Source organism: Pseudorca crassidens, chromosome 11, assembly GCF_039906515.1.
Source record: "Pseudorca crassidens isolate mPseCra1 chromosome 11, mPseCra1.hap1, whole genome shotgun sequence".
NCBI classification, from domain to species: domain Eukaryota; kingdom Metazoa; phylum Chordata; class Mammalia; order Artiodactyla; family Delphinidae; genus Pseudorca; species Pseudorca crassidens.
In genome coordinates, this window is record NC_090306.1 from 88331673 (window position 1) to 88348406 (window position 16734).

Sequence of the window (16734 nt, forward strand, 5' to 3'; positions counted from 1 at the left end):
CATGCAGTGAGGCAGGAAAATGAACATCAGGTAGTTTAACCTGGTAAGGTCTCAAGCCATCTTATACCCCCATAGTTAACTGGGCTGCCTTGTGGCTCAGGTTAGGGCCAGAATAACCTAGAGGACCAACAGTTTGGCCAAGGTTAGCTTCAAATTTCAAGATCTTGGACAGAATTGGAAATGATCCCACAGTCTAATGGATCTCTTTAGCTCACCCTGAACCTCACCCACTAGTCTCAGGCATCTCCAAGGACCTCAGAGTGCTTCTGAAGGTCAAGAGTATGAACTGAGGGCTTCCCTGGTGGTGCAGTGGTTGAGAGTCCACCTGCTGATGCAGGGGACACAGGTTCGTGCCCCGGTCCAGGAGGATCCTACATGCCGTGGAGTGGCTGGGCCCGTGAGCCACGACCGCTGAGCCTGCGCATCCGGAGCCTGTGCTCCGCAAGCTATGAGATTCTGGAACTATCTGGGTGATTAAAGGGTATCGAAGATCCAAAAGAAAAGTAATTTAGCCTTTTTTCTGAAGATTTTGTAATAATCCATCCATTCTGTACCTTCTACTGCAGACATGTAGTCCATATATTACATATTCAAAACTAAAGTCTAAAACAAGCTAATATTTCAATAATAACCAAAATCAAAGACTAAGGAGAATACTATGGAGAAATAATCTGTCTCTAACCCAAATATACAGGAAGGCTTGATTCTTGAACATGTTAGTAAATATTAATGAATGCAGTTCAGATTGAGACTAGTCAAAGAATATCACTATTAACCATACTTCAGGCCTTAGCCAAATATATACTATATTCTTCCAGGACTCTTTTTTTTTTTTTTTTTTTTTTTTTTTTTTGCGGTACGCGGGCCTCTCCCGCTGCGGAGCACAGGCTCCGGACGCACAGGCTCAGCGGCCATGGCTCACGGGCCCAGCCGCTCTGCGGCACGTGGGATCCTCCCGGACCGGGGCACGAACCCGTGCCCCCCGCATCAGCAGGCGGACTCCCAACCACTGCGCCACCAGGGAAGCCCAGGACTCATTTTTTACGATTCATTCTCATTAGCCTAATATGTGTCAGGCACTGTTTTCAGGTATTTTACACAATTATACACATTATCTTGAGTTCAAAGGTCGTTAATGCTAACTCAGTAAATAGAAGAAACCAAGGCTTACCAATATTACCATTTTCTCAAAGTCACAGAACTAGGAACTAAAAAATCTTGGATCTGAGAGCATTTCTGTTGTTAGACATTCTAAAACTCCGAGCTCGTAGTAAATATTCAGGATATTTTGGGGCTGCCCAACTTCTATTCACCCTACCCTAATTCCAGTAACAGCCCCAGATTATCATTTGGGGTCCCACCTTGTCCCAACTCTCACTTCATGTTATTGTAGTGGGTCTGACTCCCTCCAGCTCCAGACGTGGCATATGACCCAAGTTTAGCCAATCAGAGCATCACATTCTCTTGGCACCAGTGACAGAGTCAGATACAAACATATAGTCCAAGTCCGGCTAATCAGAGACAGAAAGACTTAATCCTAGGACTTTGAGCCATTCCTGCTGGACCTGAACCTGGAGCTGCTACAGCCACCTTCCCTCCATTATGGAGGCGCCAAGGAGTTGAGGCAACATCAGGAGAGCAGAGCCATGCAGAGAAATAGTGAGAAACCAGGGCCTGGTAACCTCATTTGAGCCAGTGGACGAAGCCTGAGCTGAACACAGACCCAATCCTGGGCTTTAAAGTTATATAAACTAAAATTCCCTGTCTGTTGGAGCCAGTCCGAGTCACTTTCAACCCAAAGAGTAACGATTGTTACAATATTCTTTTCTAGGACTCCAAAATAATTTGGCTTGTAGGCAGAGCTTTGTTTGACCAGCACAGGTGGGATTTTGTGCCCCACCCCCAACAATGGATGTGAATGACTTTAGGTGGGTCAACGCCCTTCCATGCAGTTGACTACAGATCCATCTGCCCCCCTATCATATTAGAAGGACTATGCCTGCCTGGTCCCTGAAAGCATCTGAGAATGCACCACCTGCATTTTGCACTCCCACATTAATTGGGCCCTTACAACAGTAACTCACAATCTTTTTTGGGTCATTAAACCTTTTGAGAATCTGATCAAAGACACAGGCCAACTTCCTACCGCCCAAAACACACATCTGCATATAAACATTCTCTTTTTCATATAAATTTAGGGCATCACAGATCCCTCCCAAAGTCTGTCTAGGTGAAGAATCTCTGCCCTGCTCTGATGTTGTTCCTCCCTTTTTAATCTGTACATGTCCATGACACAGTATTTTCAGAATAAATGTAACCATTTCATTCAGAGGCAACAGGATGCCAGGCAGTGCTTCTCAAACTTTAATGTGCCTGCAACTCACCTGGTCATCTTTATTAAAATGCAAATTCTAATTCAATAGACCCAGAATGCATTTCTAGGAAGTTCCTAGGTGATGCCGAGGCTACTGGTGCACGGATCACTTACTCTGAGTAGTAAGTGTGAAGGCAAACGAGCATGGATTTTGGAGTCAAAAGGACTTGGGTTCAAATCCTAGAATGATCCCTCACTGGTGAAGTGACATTAGGTAAGTCACTTAACTGCTACACAGCAGCTTTCATTTGTTCATCTGTAAAACAGGAATTAGAGCACCTACCTTGCAGGGCTAAACCTTGAAGATTAAATGCGATAACGTGCAAAAAGCACAAGACAATTAATAAAAGTTCTCTCCTCTTTAGATCAGGATTTCTCAACCTTGGCATTGTTGACATTTTGGGTTGGAAAATTCTTAATTATGAGGGGCAGTCCTGTGCACTGTAGGATGTTTAGCAGTGACCCTGACCTCCACCTGTTAGATGCCAGTAGTACACCCCCAACTGTGACACCAAAAATGTGACACCAAAGATGTAGCCAAAAATCCCTTGGGGCAAAATCAGCCCTGGTTGAGAACCTCTGCTCTATATCTACATGTTAACTGCCAGATATTTTAGGTCTTCTCTGAGCTCCTTGACTTCCTAAATCCTCTTCCATGACCCACTATTTGTTCTCAGTTTCAAAAATCTTCAAATGAAGAAATGCATGTTACAGGAATATGGTAATAACTTTAAATGCTCAAGGAATATTTTCAACCATTTAAAAATTCCTTTCACAAGGAAGACATACAAAACACATGGACCTATGACAACAGACTTAGCTATCTCCATATTTACTAACCTATATTTTCCATGATTAAAGTGGGTAAAGTTTCTCTATCACAACCAACCAGTCCTTGAGAACCAGGCTCACCCAACTCATGGAGATCTCTGTACAACCTGACAGGTAGTCCTTTGCTAATAATCTTGGCCTTAAGCTTTCCAATCTTTAATTTTTCCTCATTGTTGATCAGAAAACCTGCAGACACCATCTCCTCCTTTTCCTCGTCCATAGGCTTCAGCAGCATGGTTCCCGTCCTAAAGTAAAAATACTGAAATTGAGACTCATTCAGAAATGCTGCTTGGATGATCTCTAACTCAATCAGACTGCGGTTGGGATTCTCCAGGACCCAAGGATAACAGTTTCTTGCAGCAACATAGAGATTCTGTTCCATTATGGATAAACTTGACAAGTCAGTTGCCTTGGAGAACATGACAGGTGAGTAGTCAGGGAGAAAGTCCCCATATGTCTGACCCAGCAAGCAGATAAAAAAGGGAAAGCAGCTGTTCACGCAGTCCAGACAGAGCTTCAGATGTTGCTAGTGGAGACAAAAATGTTGTCTAAATAGATTGAAGGGTAAGGGCGCCTGGGCCTTCAATGCTGACCACCTCAGGTCCACAGCTTTGAAACACGCACCCCGGGAACTGCAGAATTCGCTCAGCTGAGGGAAGCTGGAGTTTGCCAAATAGTCTCTCTCTTCCTGAAAATCATCCAGAGTCGAGCAGATGTAAGGCTGAATGGGTTTCTGGGGCTTTAAAAGGAATTGGGCAGACCTGTCTACATTCTCATTTGCCTCCTGGCTCATTTCACTTTGCTCAGAGACGACATCACCCTTAAAACAATTTTCATCCTGGTGCAGCCACTGACCTCCACTGCTTCTATGACTTCCCCCTAATTATGTTCACTATAAACAGATTGAAATCTTTTCCCAAAATGCCTTCTTTCTTATAGATATTTGAAGGTGAGTGATGTCAACCAATGGACAGATCAGAGTTGAGACACAATCTAGTTTAAGTTAGGAGTGAAAAAGAAAAAAACACATTCTTTTTTAGGATTACAGGAAGTCCACGGCTCCTCTGTTTCCCCAAAGCTTTTGCTGAAGAGCTGAGAACCACGGGTGATGAGTGGGCACTGGTTACAAGGCTCTCCCTCTTTTCCTCAGCCCCCCATTCCACCTTCCCGGTGTTCCGTTGGCCACCTGCTCCTTCTGCCACCCTGTGAATTTGAAAACTACACAAGGGGACTTGCTAAGAGTGTGAAAAGGAAGGCAAATGCAGAAAAGGAGCCTAGTGTATCCAGCAACAGAATAAGCCAAGACCCATGACTGTGACCAGAAGCAAGAATGAAAATAGGTATGAAGTTGAGGTCAGGACAAGAGGAACAAATCAAAATGTAATAAGGGCCAAGACCAGTAATGTACCTGGCATCCGAGAGGCAAAGAAGTCTGGATCTAAGAATCTGATGGAGTTCTGTGATCATTTTTATCTTAAGTTGTGCAGGCTCATACGACACTCCATTCACCTACATGCACTGGGAATTCAATTCCACTGACCTAATGGAAAAACACACGCCCTCCAGCAACGATGTAGATATGCTTGCACATTGCTCAGAAGCAAAATATTCAATGAAAACTACTTAGCTTTACGAGCTTTTTCTTTTTTTTTTTTTTCCGGTACGTGGGCCTCTTACTGCTGTGGCCTCTCCCGTTGCGGAGCACAGGCTCCGGACGCGCAGGCCCAGCGGCCATGGCTCACGGGCCCAGCCGCTCCGCGGCATGTGGGATCTTCCCGGACCGGGGCACGAACCCGTGTCCCCTGCATCGGCAGGCGGACTCTCAACCACTGCACCACCAGGGAAGCCCACGAGATTTTTCTTGATGCAACTTATTTCCATACCAAATGTTGCTTTATTGGTTATGTTTGTTGCTTTCACCTACAGAGAAACATACCGTGTTATCACGTATAGGGCAATTTTCCATCAAGACCACCTGACAAGAATATAATAATACATTACCTTTTAAAAAAAGTGTTAACCCTTTTGCATTTAATTGTCACAATAATCCTACGATAGATAATATTACCACCCTACTTTACTGATGAAGAAAGAAAAGTTCAGACAGGATAAGCAACGTGTCTAAAGGTACCTGGCTAGTAAGTGAAGAGCTAGGATCTAAAAGCAGGTCAGCCTGACTCCAGGACACGTACATTATACTGCCTCCATATAATAGAGATAAGACTCTAGGTCTTGAAGATACCACAAATCAATAGGTACGAAACACCTATGCAATAATGATACTGTAATAAAGAGGCGACAATCTGAAAAAATTAATTTAATTTAATCTCACACAAACAAAATCTAAAAGATGACAGAATAGGCATCATGGACACTTTATTAATAGACTTTTCACCTGCCACGTAGGAGGCTAGAATTAGATTATCAGACCTTGAAAATATCCATGTTTTCCTATTCCCAAATGATCAGAGGTAGTAATTTCTATCTTGGTCTCTACCAGGTCCCCAACACCTAGTATAAGGACTGGCTCAGAGTAGGTGACAGGTAAATAATTGTTGAATGAAAGAATTTAATATGTTTTAAATGAAAAGAAAACATAATTAAATATTTATCAAACCTGGAAAGGACTTCCAAAACTTATACACTGTAGAAGAAATCACAAAAGAATAGATAATAACTACATTTTAAAAATACTTAGAGACTTCCCTGGTGGCGCAGTGGTTAAGAATCTACCTGCCAATGCAGGGGACACAGGTTGGATTCCTAGTCCGGGAAGATCCCACATGCCACGGAGCAACTAAGCCCATATGCCACAACTACTGAGCCCACGCTCTAGAGCCTATGAGCTGCAACTACTGAACCTGTGGGCCACAACTACTGAAGCCCACATGCCTAGAGCCCGTGCTCAGCAACAAGAGAAGCCACCGCAATGAGAAGCCCTCACACCATAATGGAGAGTGGCTCCCACTCACCGCAAGTAGAGAAAGCCCACGTGTGCAGCAACGAAGACCCAACACAGCCAAAAATAAATAAATAAATACATTCATTAAAATAAATAAATAAAAATAAAAATACTTAAAGGCAAACAACAGACTTTAAAAATATTTGCCACAAATAAATTTATCTTTATTCTAAGAAAAATACTGATATCCTAGTTGACATATAAGCAAAAGATACAAACAGATAAAAAGAAAAATAATACAAGAATACATATAAAAGCATATTTAACCTTTCCAGAATTCAACGAAATTTAAAAGTAAGCAATGATACAGATTTTTTTGAGTACACATAGTTATCTAAATATTGGTGAAATTTATACCTCACATATATCTATGGAATTGTAAACTGGTAATTCTGGAAAGCCATTAGAAGGTATATTTGGAAAGTAAATGGCAATATACTTCAAAATATATTAAAGTGTTTTTAATTTTTGACTCAATGATTCTACTTTCTGGGAATCACTCCAAGGAAATAATCAAAATAGTGAGCAACTATAGTCATTAGATGTTCATTGTTTATGATAGAAAAAATAGTAAAAGAAAGAAAGAAAACTAAATGGTCTCCACAAAGGACATAACTAAGAGGATAAAAGTATAACTAAGAGGATAAAAGTATAGCCACTGATGGCAAGTGGTACGTATGTTTAAAAGACAGTTACAGACTTCTGCTTCCAGCCATGATAAAATAACAGGGACTAGACTTACCTATCCTCTTCAAAAAATTAGAAAACTGGACAAAATATAAGAATTAGCTGTTTTCAGACATTATACATCAGGCAGTACAGAAGTGTGTGATCCCAGAAAGAAGTAAACTAGAGGAGCTATATTATTATCAGAAAAAGTAGACTTCAGAACAAGTGTTACTAGGAATAGAAAGTGACATTACATAATGATAAAGTAGTCGGTCTACCAAGAAGCCATAATAATCCTAAGTGTGTAGGCACCTAACAACAGAGCTTCAAAATACACAAAGCAGGGACTTCCCTGGTGGCGCAGTGGTTAAGACTCCATGCTCCCCATGCAAGGGACCCAGGTTCGATCCCTGGTCAGGGAGCTAGATCCCACATGCATGCCGCAACTAAGTGTTCACATGCCACAGATAAGAGGCTGCATGCCGCAACTAAAGAGCCACTGAGCTGCAACTAATGAACCCACGAGCTGCAACTAAGGAGCCCACCTGCTGTAACTAAGACCTGGTGCAACCAAATAAATAAATAGATTTTTTTTTTAAAAAACTTAACAATCATTTATTTAAAAAAAATACACAAAGCAAAACTGGTAAAATGAAAGGAGAAATAGATACACCCTTAATACAGTTAGAGATTTCAACACTCCTCTCAAGTAATCAGTAGTTTAAATAGACAGATATCAGCAAGGATATAGAAGATCTGAAAAACACTATCAGGCAACTTCATTTTTTTGAACATTCCACCCAACAACAGGAGAATACAGGTTCTTCTCACATGCACATAGAACAAGCACCAAAATAGACCAGGTTCTAGGCCAAAGGTCAGCAAACTACAGCCAAAAGGCTAAGGCCCACCTGTTGCCTGTTTTTATAAAGAACATTTGATCAGAACACAGCCACTTTCATTCATATTAAGTATTTCATATTACAACAGCAGAGTTGAGTAGTTATGACAGAGGTCAAAGGGCCCACAAAAACTAAAATATTTTCTATCTGGCCCTTTAAACAATAAGTTTGCCAACCTGAATTCTAGGCCATAAATCAAAACTCAACACATCTGAAAGAACTGAAATTATATAAAATATGTTCTCTAACCCCAATGGAATTAAATTTGAAACTGATAACAGAAAGATACCTGAAAAATTCACACAAATTTTGGAAATTAAATATTATTTCTAAATAACTCATGGATTGAAGAGGAAGGCAAACAAAAATGGTGACAGAAAGCAGATCTTTAGTTGCCTTGCGGAGCATGGGGAGGAAATAACTGGGAAGGGTCACAAGGGAACTCTTTAGGGCAACAGGAATGTTTTCTATCATAAATATAATGGTAGTTAGATGTAGGCATTCATCAGAACTTACCAACTGATCACTTAAAATGGGTGCAATTTATTTTATATAAATTAGACCAAAATATAGTTGATTCTTTAAAAATCTGAGGACTATATACCAAGGGAAAAAGGTTTATAAGTAAGGGTTAAGTGAGAAGGAGAAAAAAATAAGTATAGGCCATAATAATAACAGTGCTAATAAAACACAGCTAAATATGGGAAACAGCACAGTGCAGAAGTCAAAGGTCCAAATTCAGAACACCAGTTCCCAGGATTCAAGTCCTTACAGTAAGTGTCGTAAATTCACCATGCTTCAGTTTCCTCATCTGCAGAACAGGGATTACAGAATCTATATCATAAAATGCTTAAAAAGATTAAACAAGTTATTGGATTGCGAAATGCTAACAACAGTGCCTATAACGAATAGTCAGTGAATATTAAGTATCATTATTAGAGAAATGCACGTGAGGTAAAAACAGGAAAGAAAAATGATATAGTAGCTGTGTTAGAATGGTAAGATTAAGACAAATCCATTTCTCTGATCATAGTAACTATAGCTACATTACTTTATAATTAAAATTAAAAATGAAAAAACCATAATTCCACAACTTGCTCCACAACTGCTGATAAAGAACCCTCCCAGTTTTTGCAGAAATAGGGGATTAATGGTGGGGGTAGAGGGGAGAGGAACAGAGGAGACCTAAATAGAAGAAGGAGTTATTTTGGAGTAGAAATTAGATAAAGAAAAGTAGGACATGACTCTTTATTTTTCTTTAAAACAATGTTAAGTCAAAAAATTTAACTAGAAACTTTTCGTTATTACTGTAAGTGCAAAACCCTTATCACATGTCACAAATAGATAGTATCCATAAAAATAAATGCATTAAAAAGCAAAGTACTGAATAAATTCTGTTTAGATACACTTCTCTTTTTATGGAGAAAGTAGATTAACATGTACTTATTAGAGAGGCATTTAAGACAAACTTGGACCAAACTGACTTTCTCTTGGTATAATCAGAAACACCGAAAAAGAACTGAAAGGCTCCAACATCTGTGCCAGAGAATCAAAGTTACTTAATATTTGTCCCTGGCCCACCTGATGGCAGCAAGTGCATCAAAGTGGCATCTCCCACATTGTCGGGGATACAGAGGTTGAGCATGGGCTTTGGAGTCATATAAAACCTGCCCCAAGATCTCACTCTGACACTAGTTCCTGCAGCTGTAAATCTGGAAACAATGACCACCCATTTGGCAGGATTAAATGATACTTTGCATAATAAGCACCTAATAAACATTTTTTAAAATAAAAATTTGTTTTCTTTTAACACTGCTAAGGTGGACACTTTAAGAAAGAACATTCCCTAGTAAGGGCTGAGGCATCCTGTTGCAGTGCCTTAAAGAGAGTGTCCATGCCACTTGGATGCCCATTGCTACCCTGGGTCCTGTCAATCCTGAGGCCTGGTGTCTAGCTTTTCCTTCCATTCTGGGACCTGCTTCACTGTCTCTTCACTAAGTCTCCTGCTCTTGAAAGAGGAAGGAAGGAAGGAAGGAAGGAAGGGAGGGAGGGAGGAAGAGGGAGGGAGGGAGGAAGAGGGAGGGAGGGAGGAAGAGGGAGGGAGGGAGGGGAAAGAGACAGACTTCTCAACAGATTTCTTAAGCAAGTTATCACGGCTTAGTTTACAAGAATCTGCAAGGTACATACGAAGTCCTCAATGTTTGCTATTCCTACTGCTATTGTCAGTGTTAACATTACCTCTATTGCAAATGTTTGATTTCAAATTTTGCCATAAAGTAGCCTCAATCGTATCACTATATTTATCACTGCACTTTAGAACTAGAAGTTATAAGAATATCTACTAACTGGTCAAAAGTTCCTCTGACTTTTTTTCAGAGATTTCTCTCAATATTTTAAGGCTTCGGGATTTCTATATTCAAATACCCCACCCCCAAGCCCGCCCTCAATGACCACAGCATCTAACTTTAGTACTCTGACAACGCCAGGCTGTACTTTTACTTTGCTTTTCCTCTCTTTTCTTTTTTTTTTTTTTTGTAAAGCTTTTTATGCTTAAAATGTAAATCAGGGCTTCCCTAGTGGCGCAGTGGTTGAGAGTCTGCCTGCTGATGCAGGGGACACAGGTTCGTGCCCCGGTCCGGGAAGACCCCACATGCCGCGGAGCGGCTAGGCCCATGAGCCATGGCCGCTGAGTCTGTGCGTCCGGAGCCTGTGCTCCGCAACGGGAGAGGCCACAGCAGTGAGAGGCCCGCGTACCGCAAAAAAAAAAAAAAAATGTAAATCAGTGGGAATGTAAATTGGTACAACTCTCCTAGAGTGTAATTTGTCAGTACCACAACCCTTTGAAACACAAGTCACATACATTTACCAAGCATATCAATTTTAAGAATTTGTTCTATTTGTCTATAAGGATTTACATCTAAGAATTTTCAGTGCAGCAGTATTTATAATGGTTTAAAGATTGGTAAACTAAAGGGCTAACAATAATAAATCGATAATTATGGCACAGTCATGACATGAAATAGTGTACACCCACTAAAAGATACCTTGTAAAAATATTTACATGGAAAAATGTTTACCATATATTGGCAAGTTAAAGACAGTTACAAAACTGTTATTGTGTGATTCCAATTTTAATTTAAAAATGTATATATTAAACATTAATGAAGACACCAAGATGCTAGTAGTGATGTATCTAGTTAAGGCATATGGGTTATTTTAATTTTCTTCCTCAATCTTTTTTTAAAATTTTTTAATTTGCAAATTTTTTCATAATACACATAAAAAATAAAATTTCTTTAAAAAGCCTTTCAAACTTTTTCAAGTAGCCAAGAGGTACGTAGTAGCTAGAGCAATGTAAGAAATTTTTTAAATATGAGTTCCACTTTGTTCTACCAATAGTTAACTCTGAGACCTCATTTCTTTTCTCTGGACCTCGAATTTCCTTAGCTTTTTTTAAAAAGAGAGGGAGGAGCCTTGAGATGGGAACATAAATTGGTACAGCTTTTTTCCACCCCCCAGAGGAACTGGTAAATAACCACAGAATTTGAAGGCACATACTCTTTGACCTAACTATTCCAAAACTAAAAGTTTATCCTCCAGATAAGCTTTCACAAATAAAAAACCTGTGCAGATTAAAGCATTCTCTGCAGCACTGGCTGTAATAGCAACAAACTGGAAACAAAAGAAGTGCCTATCAAATAGGAAAGTAGATTTTAAAAGATAAGACATCCAAGATCTATTAAATGGAATAAGCTAATGTGTATTGTTCCATTTATCTTTTTTAAAATTAAGAATTTCATTTTTAATTTTATTACACACGTATGTACATTCACAAACACACATGCGTGCACACATACACACACACACACACACACAATTTCTGGAAGGATGCATAAGGAACTTCTATCAGTAGTGACCTCTAGAGAATGGGAACAATGGGGTGGGGAGAACCTGGAACTTCTACCTTTGATCTTACCCTTTTCTGTACCAACTGGAGTTTTTTTAAACCATGAAAATATCTTAGTTTTATAATTCAAAACCAAGAGGGTGAGTTGTGGAACTACATGATTTCTAAGACTTCTTCCAGCTCTGAAACTCCTATTAAGTCCCTAATGTAACATCATCAACATGGCTAATTAGATCATGTAAAATATCAAATTACCACAATTTAAAATTTAACAAATCTCTTATTTGAAATTCAATTCCTCTTGTGCTCTGCTGGTATCCAAAGTTGACAGAGGACAATTGGACATATACATATATATATATATTTTTTTAATATTTATTTATTTGGTTGCACCGGCTCTTAGTTGCAGTAGGCGGGCTGCTTAGTCATGGTTCATGGGCTCCTTAGTTGAGGCATTCGAACTCTTAGTTGTGGCATGCATGTGGGATCTAGTTCCCTGACCAGGGATCGAACCCAGGCCCCCTGCATTGGGAGCACAGAGTCTTCACCACTGCACCACCAGGGAAGTCCCGGACATATATTTTTTAATTGATCTGTTTTTCTAAGGCAGAGACTAGGGAGGTGTTCATTTTTAGGTAATAGAAAATAAAATGTAAACTACAAGACCACAGATGAATTTAATTTAAACTCTCTGATTGCATGTTAAGAGTCACAGCACCCACAGATTTTATTAGCAAATGCAGGTAACCATTATATAAACCCACAGTCAATGCTCAGGCAGGGTAACGTGATGTGAGTTGGGGCGGGGCCTAGGGAGATCACAAATAATCCACATTTGTGGTTAAAACTAGTCAAAAAGAAGACATAATGTAAACTGTAGTTACAATTACATTAAATATTTAGAAACACATTTACTGTTCTCTAGTCAAAAATAATACAAGTTCCACATTTCGGAAACATTAAACACCATATTAATTACTTGATGAAAACTACCGAAAGGTTAACATGAGGAAATAATTATGGCTGTTTAATGTCTTAGCTGAAATATTGGGATTTTTTTTTTTGCGTACGCGCGCCTCTCACTGTTGTAGCCTCTCCTGTTGCAGAGCACAGGCTCCGGACGCGCAGGCTCAGCGGCCATGGCTCACGGGCCCAGCCGCTCCACGGCATGTGGGATCTTCCTGGACCGGGACACGAACCCGCGTCCCCTGCATCGGCAGGTGGACTCCCAACCACTGCACCACCAGGGAAGCCCGAAACATTGGGATTTTTGAAACCCAATATTTGAACCCCAATATTAAAATAGGACCAAGAACATCTACATCTCCTACATCTACTTCCACATTCTACCATGAAGGACAATTCAAAGCAGAGCAACCTTCCTGCCAGAACAGAGAAGCTGGATAAGATACTTGAGGATTTATTTAAAGGCATCAGACAGCTACTCAGGCAACCAGGATTTCAGAAGACAAGATTCCAGAAAGGAAGGGTTAAGAAGTGATCCCTACATTCTCTGTTGCTTTTCCCCTTAAAATGCTTGCTGATTCTTACACCATGCAGAGCTAATATTCTTAGAAAGCAGCACAAGGCTGATGCGCTAGGCAACACTCAGCAGCCTCGTGGTGATAGTGCTAGTAGGACAAAAGTTGGAGTTCCGGGCCCACCAGAGAGGAGCCTGGTAAACACTGTAGGCTTTCTGCTGTATTTCCTGGATGCTCAATCTTGATTGAGTAGGTCTCCCCCATTCTTAGTGTGCACTCACAGACTTTCTTATTTTCTCCTAAACTGGATTTCTTTTTTTATATGATGTAAGATAGGTGTCAACTTTATTTTTCTTTAGATGGATAACCAGTCAAGGCCAGCATCTTTGGGAAACAAACTATCCTTTCTCCTCTAAATTGAAATATCACTTTTATCATGTATTAAATTGAAACAATCTATGTCTGGATTCTCTCTTTTGCTGCACTGTTCCGTTTGTCTATTCAAACACATAGTGAACATTTACCATTCTTTTTGACTGTGCAACATCTGAATCCCCTCCCTATTTTGGAGGAAATCCCCACTTCTGGTTCTTGTCCATTTCATGAGCCCACTCCTCACAAATGAAGCTGAAGATGCCAGCTAGAACCTTGCTCAGCTTCCCTTGCAGCTACGGTATGGTAGCAGGCAGCTTCTAAGATGGTCCCAATGATCTCTGACTCCTGGTATTAACCTCCTTGTGTAATCCCCTCTTCTCACTGAGTAGGGTTACTGCAGAAATGATAGTATGTGATTTCCAAAGTCGGTCATGAGTTCTCATGGCTCCTGCCTTGTTTTCTGACTTGGATCACTCACTCTGGGGAAAGCCAGCCACCATACTGTGAGCACATCCAAGTAGCCCAATGGAGAAGTCTGTGGTGAGGAACTGAGACCTCCTGCCATTACCTATGAGTGAGTCATCATAGGAGCAGATCCTCTAGACCCAGCCAAGCCGTAGATGACAGCAGCCCACGCTGACATCCTGACTACAGCTTCATGAGAGACCCTGAACCAGGACCACCCAGCTAAGTACTCCTAGATTCCCCACTACAGATACTTTGTGAGATAATACATGTTCATTGTTCTAAACTACACAGTTTTGGGGTAATTTGTTACATAGCAGTAAATAATACCCTATAGGGTATGGTACCAGACCCAACTTCTCCATTTGTTTTATATTCTTCAATAAGATTTTATGGTTTCCTTCATGTTGGAGCTATGTCTTTCTTGTCAAGTTTATTCCTAAGTATTTTATGGTTTCGGTCTCTAATATGAATGAGATTTTTAAAATTTCCATTTCTGTGTTTTTTACAAGATTACAGCAATTCTATTGATGTTTACATATTTCTTATAGTCAGTAATTTTTTCCCCTAGCTAGAGTCTCTTGAGTTTCTGGATAGGCAATCATTTCACCAGTGAGAAGGGATTTCAAAATAAAAAAAACCTCAACTTTTTAAAATTAATTTCAGTTAATTTTCTTAGACCCTCCTAAACAGTGTGGGACAATACTGACAATAGCGGGCATCTCTGTCTGTTTCCTGCTTCCTACTGAAATGGTTTCAGTGTTTTGTTGTTTAAATCAATGGCTGCTATTAGGGTTTCTTGGATTGAGGTATAATTTACATGACAAAGTTCACTCTTTTCGAAGTATACAGTTTGATGAGTTTTAACACCACCAAAATCAAGATCAAGAGCATTTCCATCACCCCAAAAAGCTCCCTCACATTCTTTTGCAGTCATTCTTTTATATCTTTGCTTTGGTTTAAATAAGATACATGCACTTATGCTGCAACTCCACTGTTAATATTTGTTCAAACTCTGCACAGACACCATATCAATACTGCTCACCCCTCTATTGCCAGCACCTTGCATAATACCTGGCACATACCAGGTCCTCAACACTTGCTGAATTAATAAATGAAAGAATGAATGAACCAACTGACCAACCAAAAAATTGACCTTGGTGCTCAGCCTCATTCCTCAATGCTCTCCGATGCCAACTGCTTTCCTGCCTCGATCTCCCAGTCTGCATCCTCCCTGACTCCTCGCTGCTGGACTACACCTGTCTACCAGTTGAGCTATCCATTGCTCCTAACGGCACCCCTTTGCCTCTCTGGTGTTTTCTCCCAAGTTCAACTGCAAAGGAGGGTGCTGTCTAGTGGGGTTAGCTGTGCTCAAGAAAAAGCTTAACAACAAAAACAACAAAGGCAGCTATTCCCTATACTAGTCATGGACATATAATGTCAAAAGGAAAAAACTAAAATTAGGAAGCGAGGGAATCAGATCCACAGGTCAGCAGTTTAAAAACAATCTGGAGTGTAAGTTCTGGAGGAGCTAGCCAAGATGCGACATGAGGATCAATCATAGGTCAAAGGCAGAAGAAGTGGAGACTACAGAGGAGAAACAGCAAGGCTGGGAAGAAACAGCAAGGCTGGGAATGGGGTAAGCTGCCCATTACCTTCACAGGGTGCATAGCCAGGGATCATGTCTTAAAGGGGCAGAGTTGAGCCTGACAACAACCAGCCATATTCTTCTGCCAGTCTATTGTCTTGCGTTCTGCCTGCCTCATACATTCCCACTGTTATCTGCAGTAACATCTACCCACAAGCAATGCATCTATTCTGGAGGGCCTGCCTCATTCTCAGTTCCCTTCAGGTGCAGCACAAATTACCCACCACTGACCAGTTAAGATGGAATTTGCAGTTTCAGAACTGGTTGCTTACTTGTTCAGAGCTAGAGAAAAAGGGGAAGAAATGTTGTGAAATGCAGAATAGTGAAGGAACTCATCTTTTTCTAAAAAGAAAAAATAAACAGGAGTTAAAACACACAAAAATGCAATTATTTGAGATTTCTGAATGTAATCCACACCCTAGTAACTCTTTAAACAAAAAAAATAAGCACAGAGGCATAACAAAAGCTTTGTAAGCTACCCTTTTCTTACTAATAACAAATTCAGATAATTTGGTTAGATGTAAATAAGGGACCACCACAACGTGTAAGTGCTGACCACAGAATTAAGACTGGCGAACCTCAATAGGGGAAGTTATAAATATATACGGTAGCCTGTCACTGAAAAGCTTGTCTTCAGGAATTCGGATGATTATCTGAAAACAAATTCGAAGTTCAATTAACCTGTAGGAAGCGGTAAGGAAGGCAGTGTTTCTGTGGAAACCGGGTGCGGGTCGGGCTGGGGGCTCTGTAAAGGCTAAAAAGCCATAGAAAATATTTCCAAAGGCCCAAGCTTTGGGTGAGGGACTTCCCTCACAAGAAAGCCACCTGGTGTTTTATGTCTTTCTGTATTTCTATGAAGTTACAAAGCTGTACTCTCTCGCTCATTTGCAGTCCCACAGGTTTTGCTTTCAAAGATCTGCAGGTGTATCCTCCTGCACCCGTCAAACTGAGAGTGTTTTTTTTTTTTTTCTTTTTTCTGCTAGACTGGACTTTAATACCATGCTCTTCACCTGACTCACAGCAGGGACTCTGGGACCACCGGTTCACCGCCTTTGAACCCTCCTGAGGGAGTCAGGGCATCAAAGTTGCTCGCGATTTCCCGTAAGGGAAGGGGGGAAAA

The 16734-nt window shown here is 40.5% G+C and overlaps 1 protein-coding gene across 1 annotated transcript in view; it reads right to left on the reverse strand.

The window, feature by feature from the left end:
* LOC137202343 (putative tetratricopeptide repeat protein 41) overlaps positions 1-16734 on the reverse strand; it is an 81054-nt gene that overhangs the window by 63305 nt on the left and 1015 nt on the right. Inside the window, exons 2-3 of the mRNA XM_067697749.1 lie at positions 15887-15956; positions 3287-8549 (exon numbers count right to left, since the gene is read on the reverse strand). Coding sequence (XP_067553850.1) covers positions 3287-3626 — 340 coding nt within the window. The 5' untranslated portion in view covers positions 3627-8549; positions 15887-15956. The remainder of the gene's footprint in view (positions 1-3286; positions 8550-15886; positions 15957-16734) is intronic.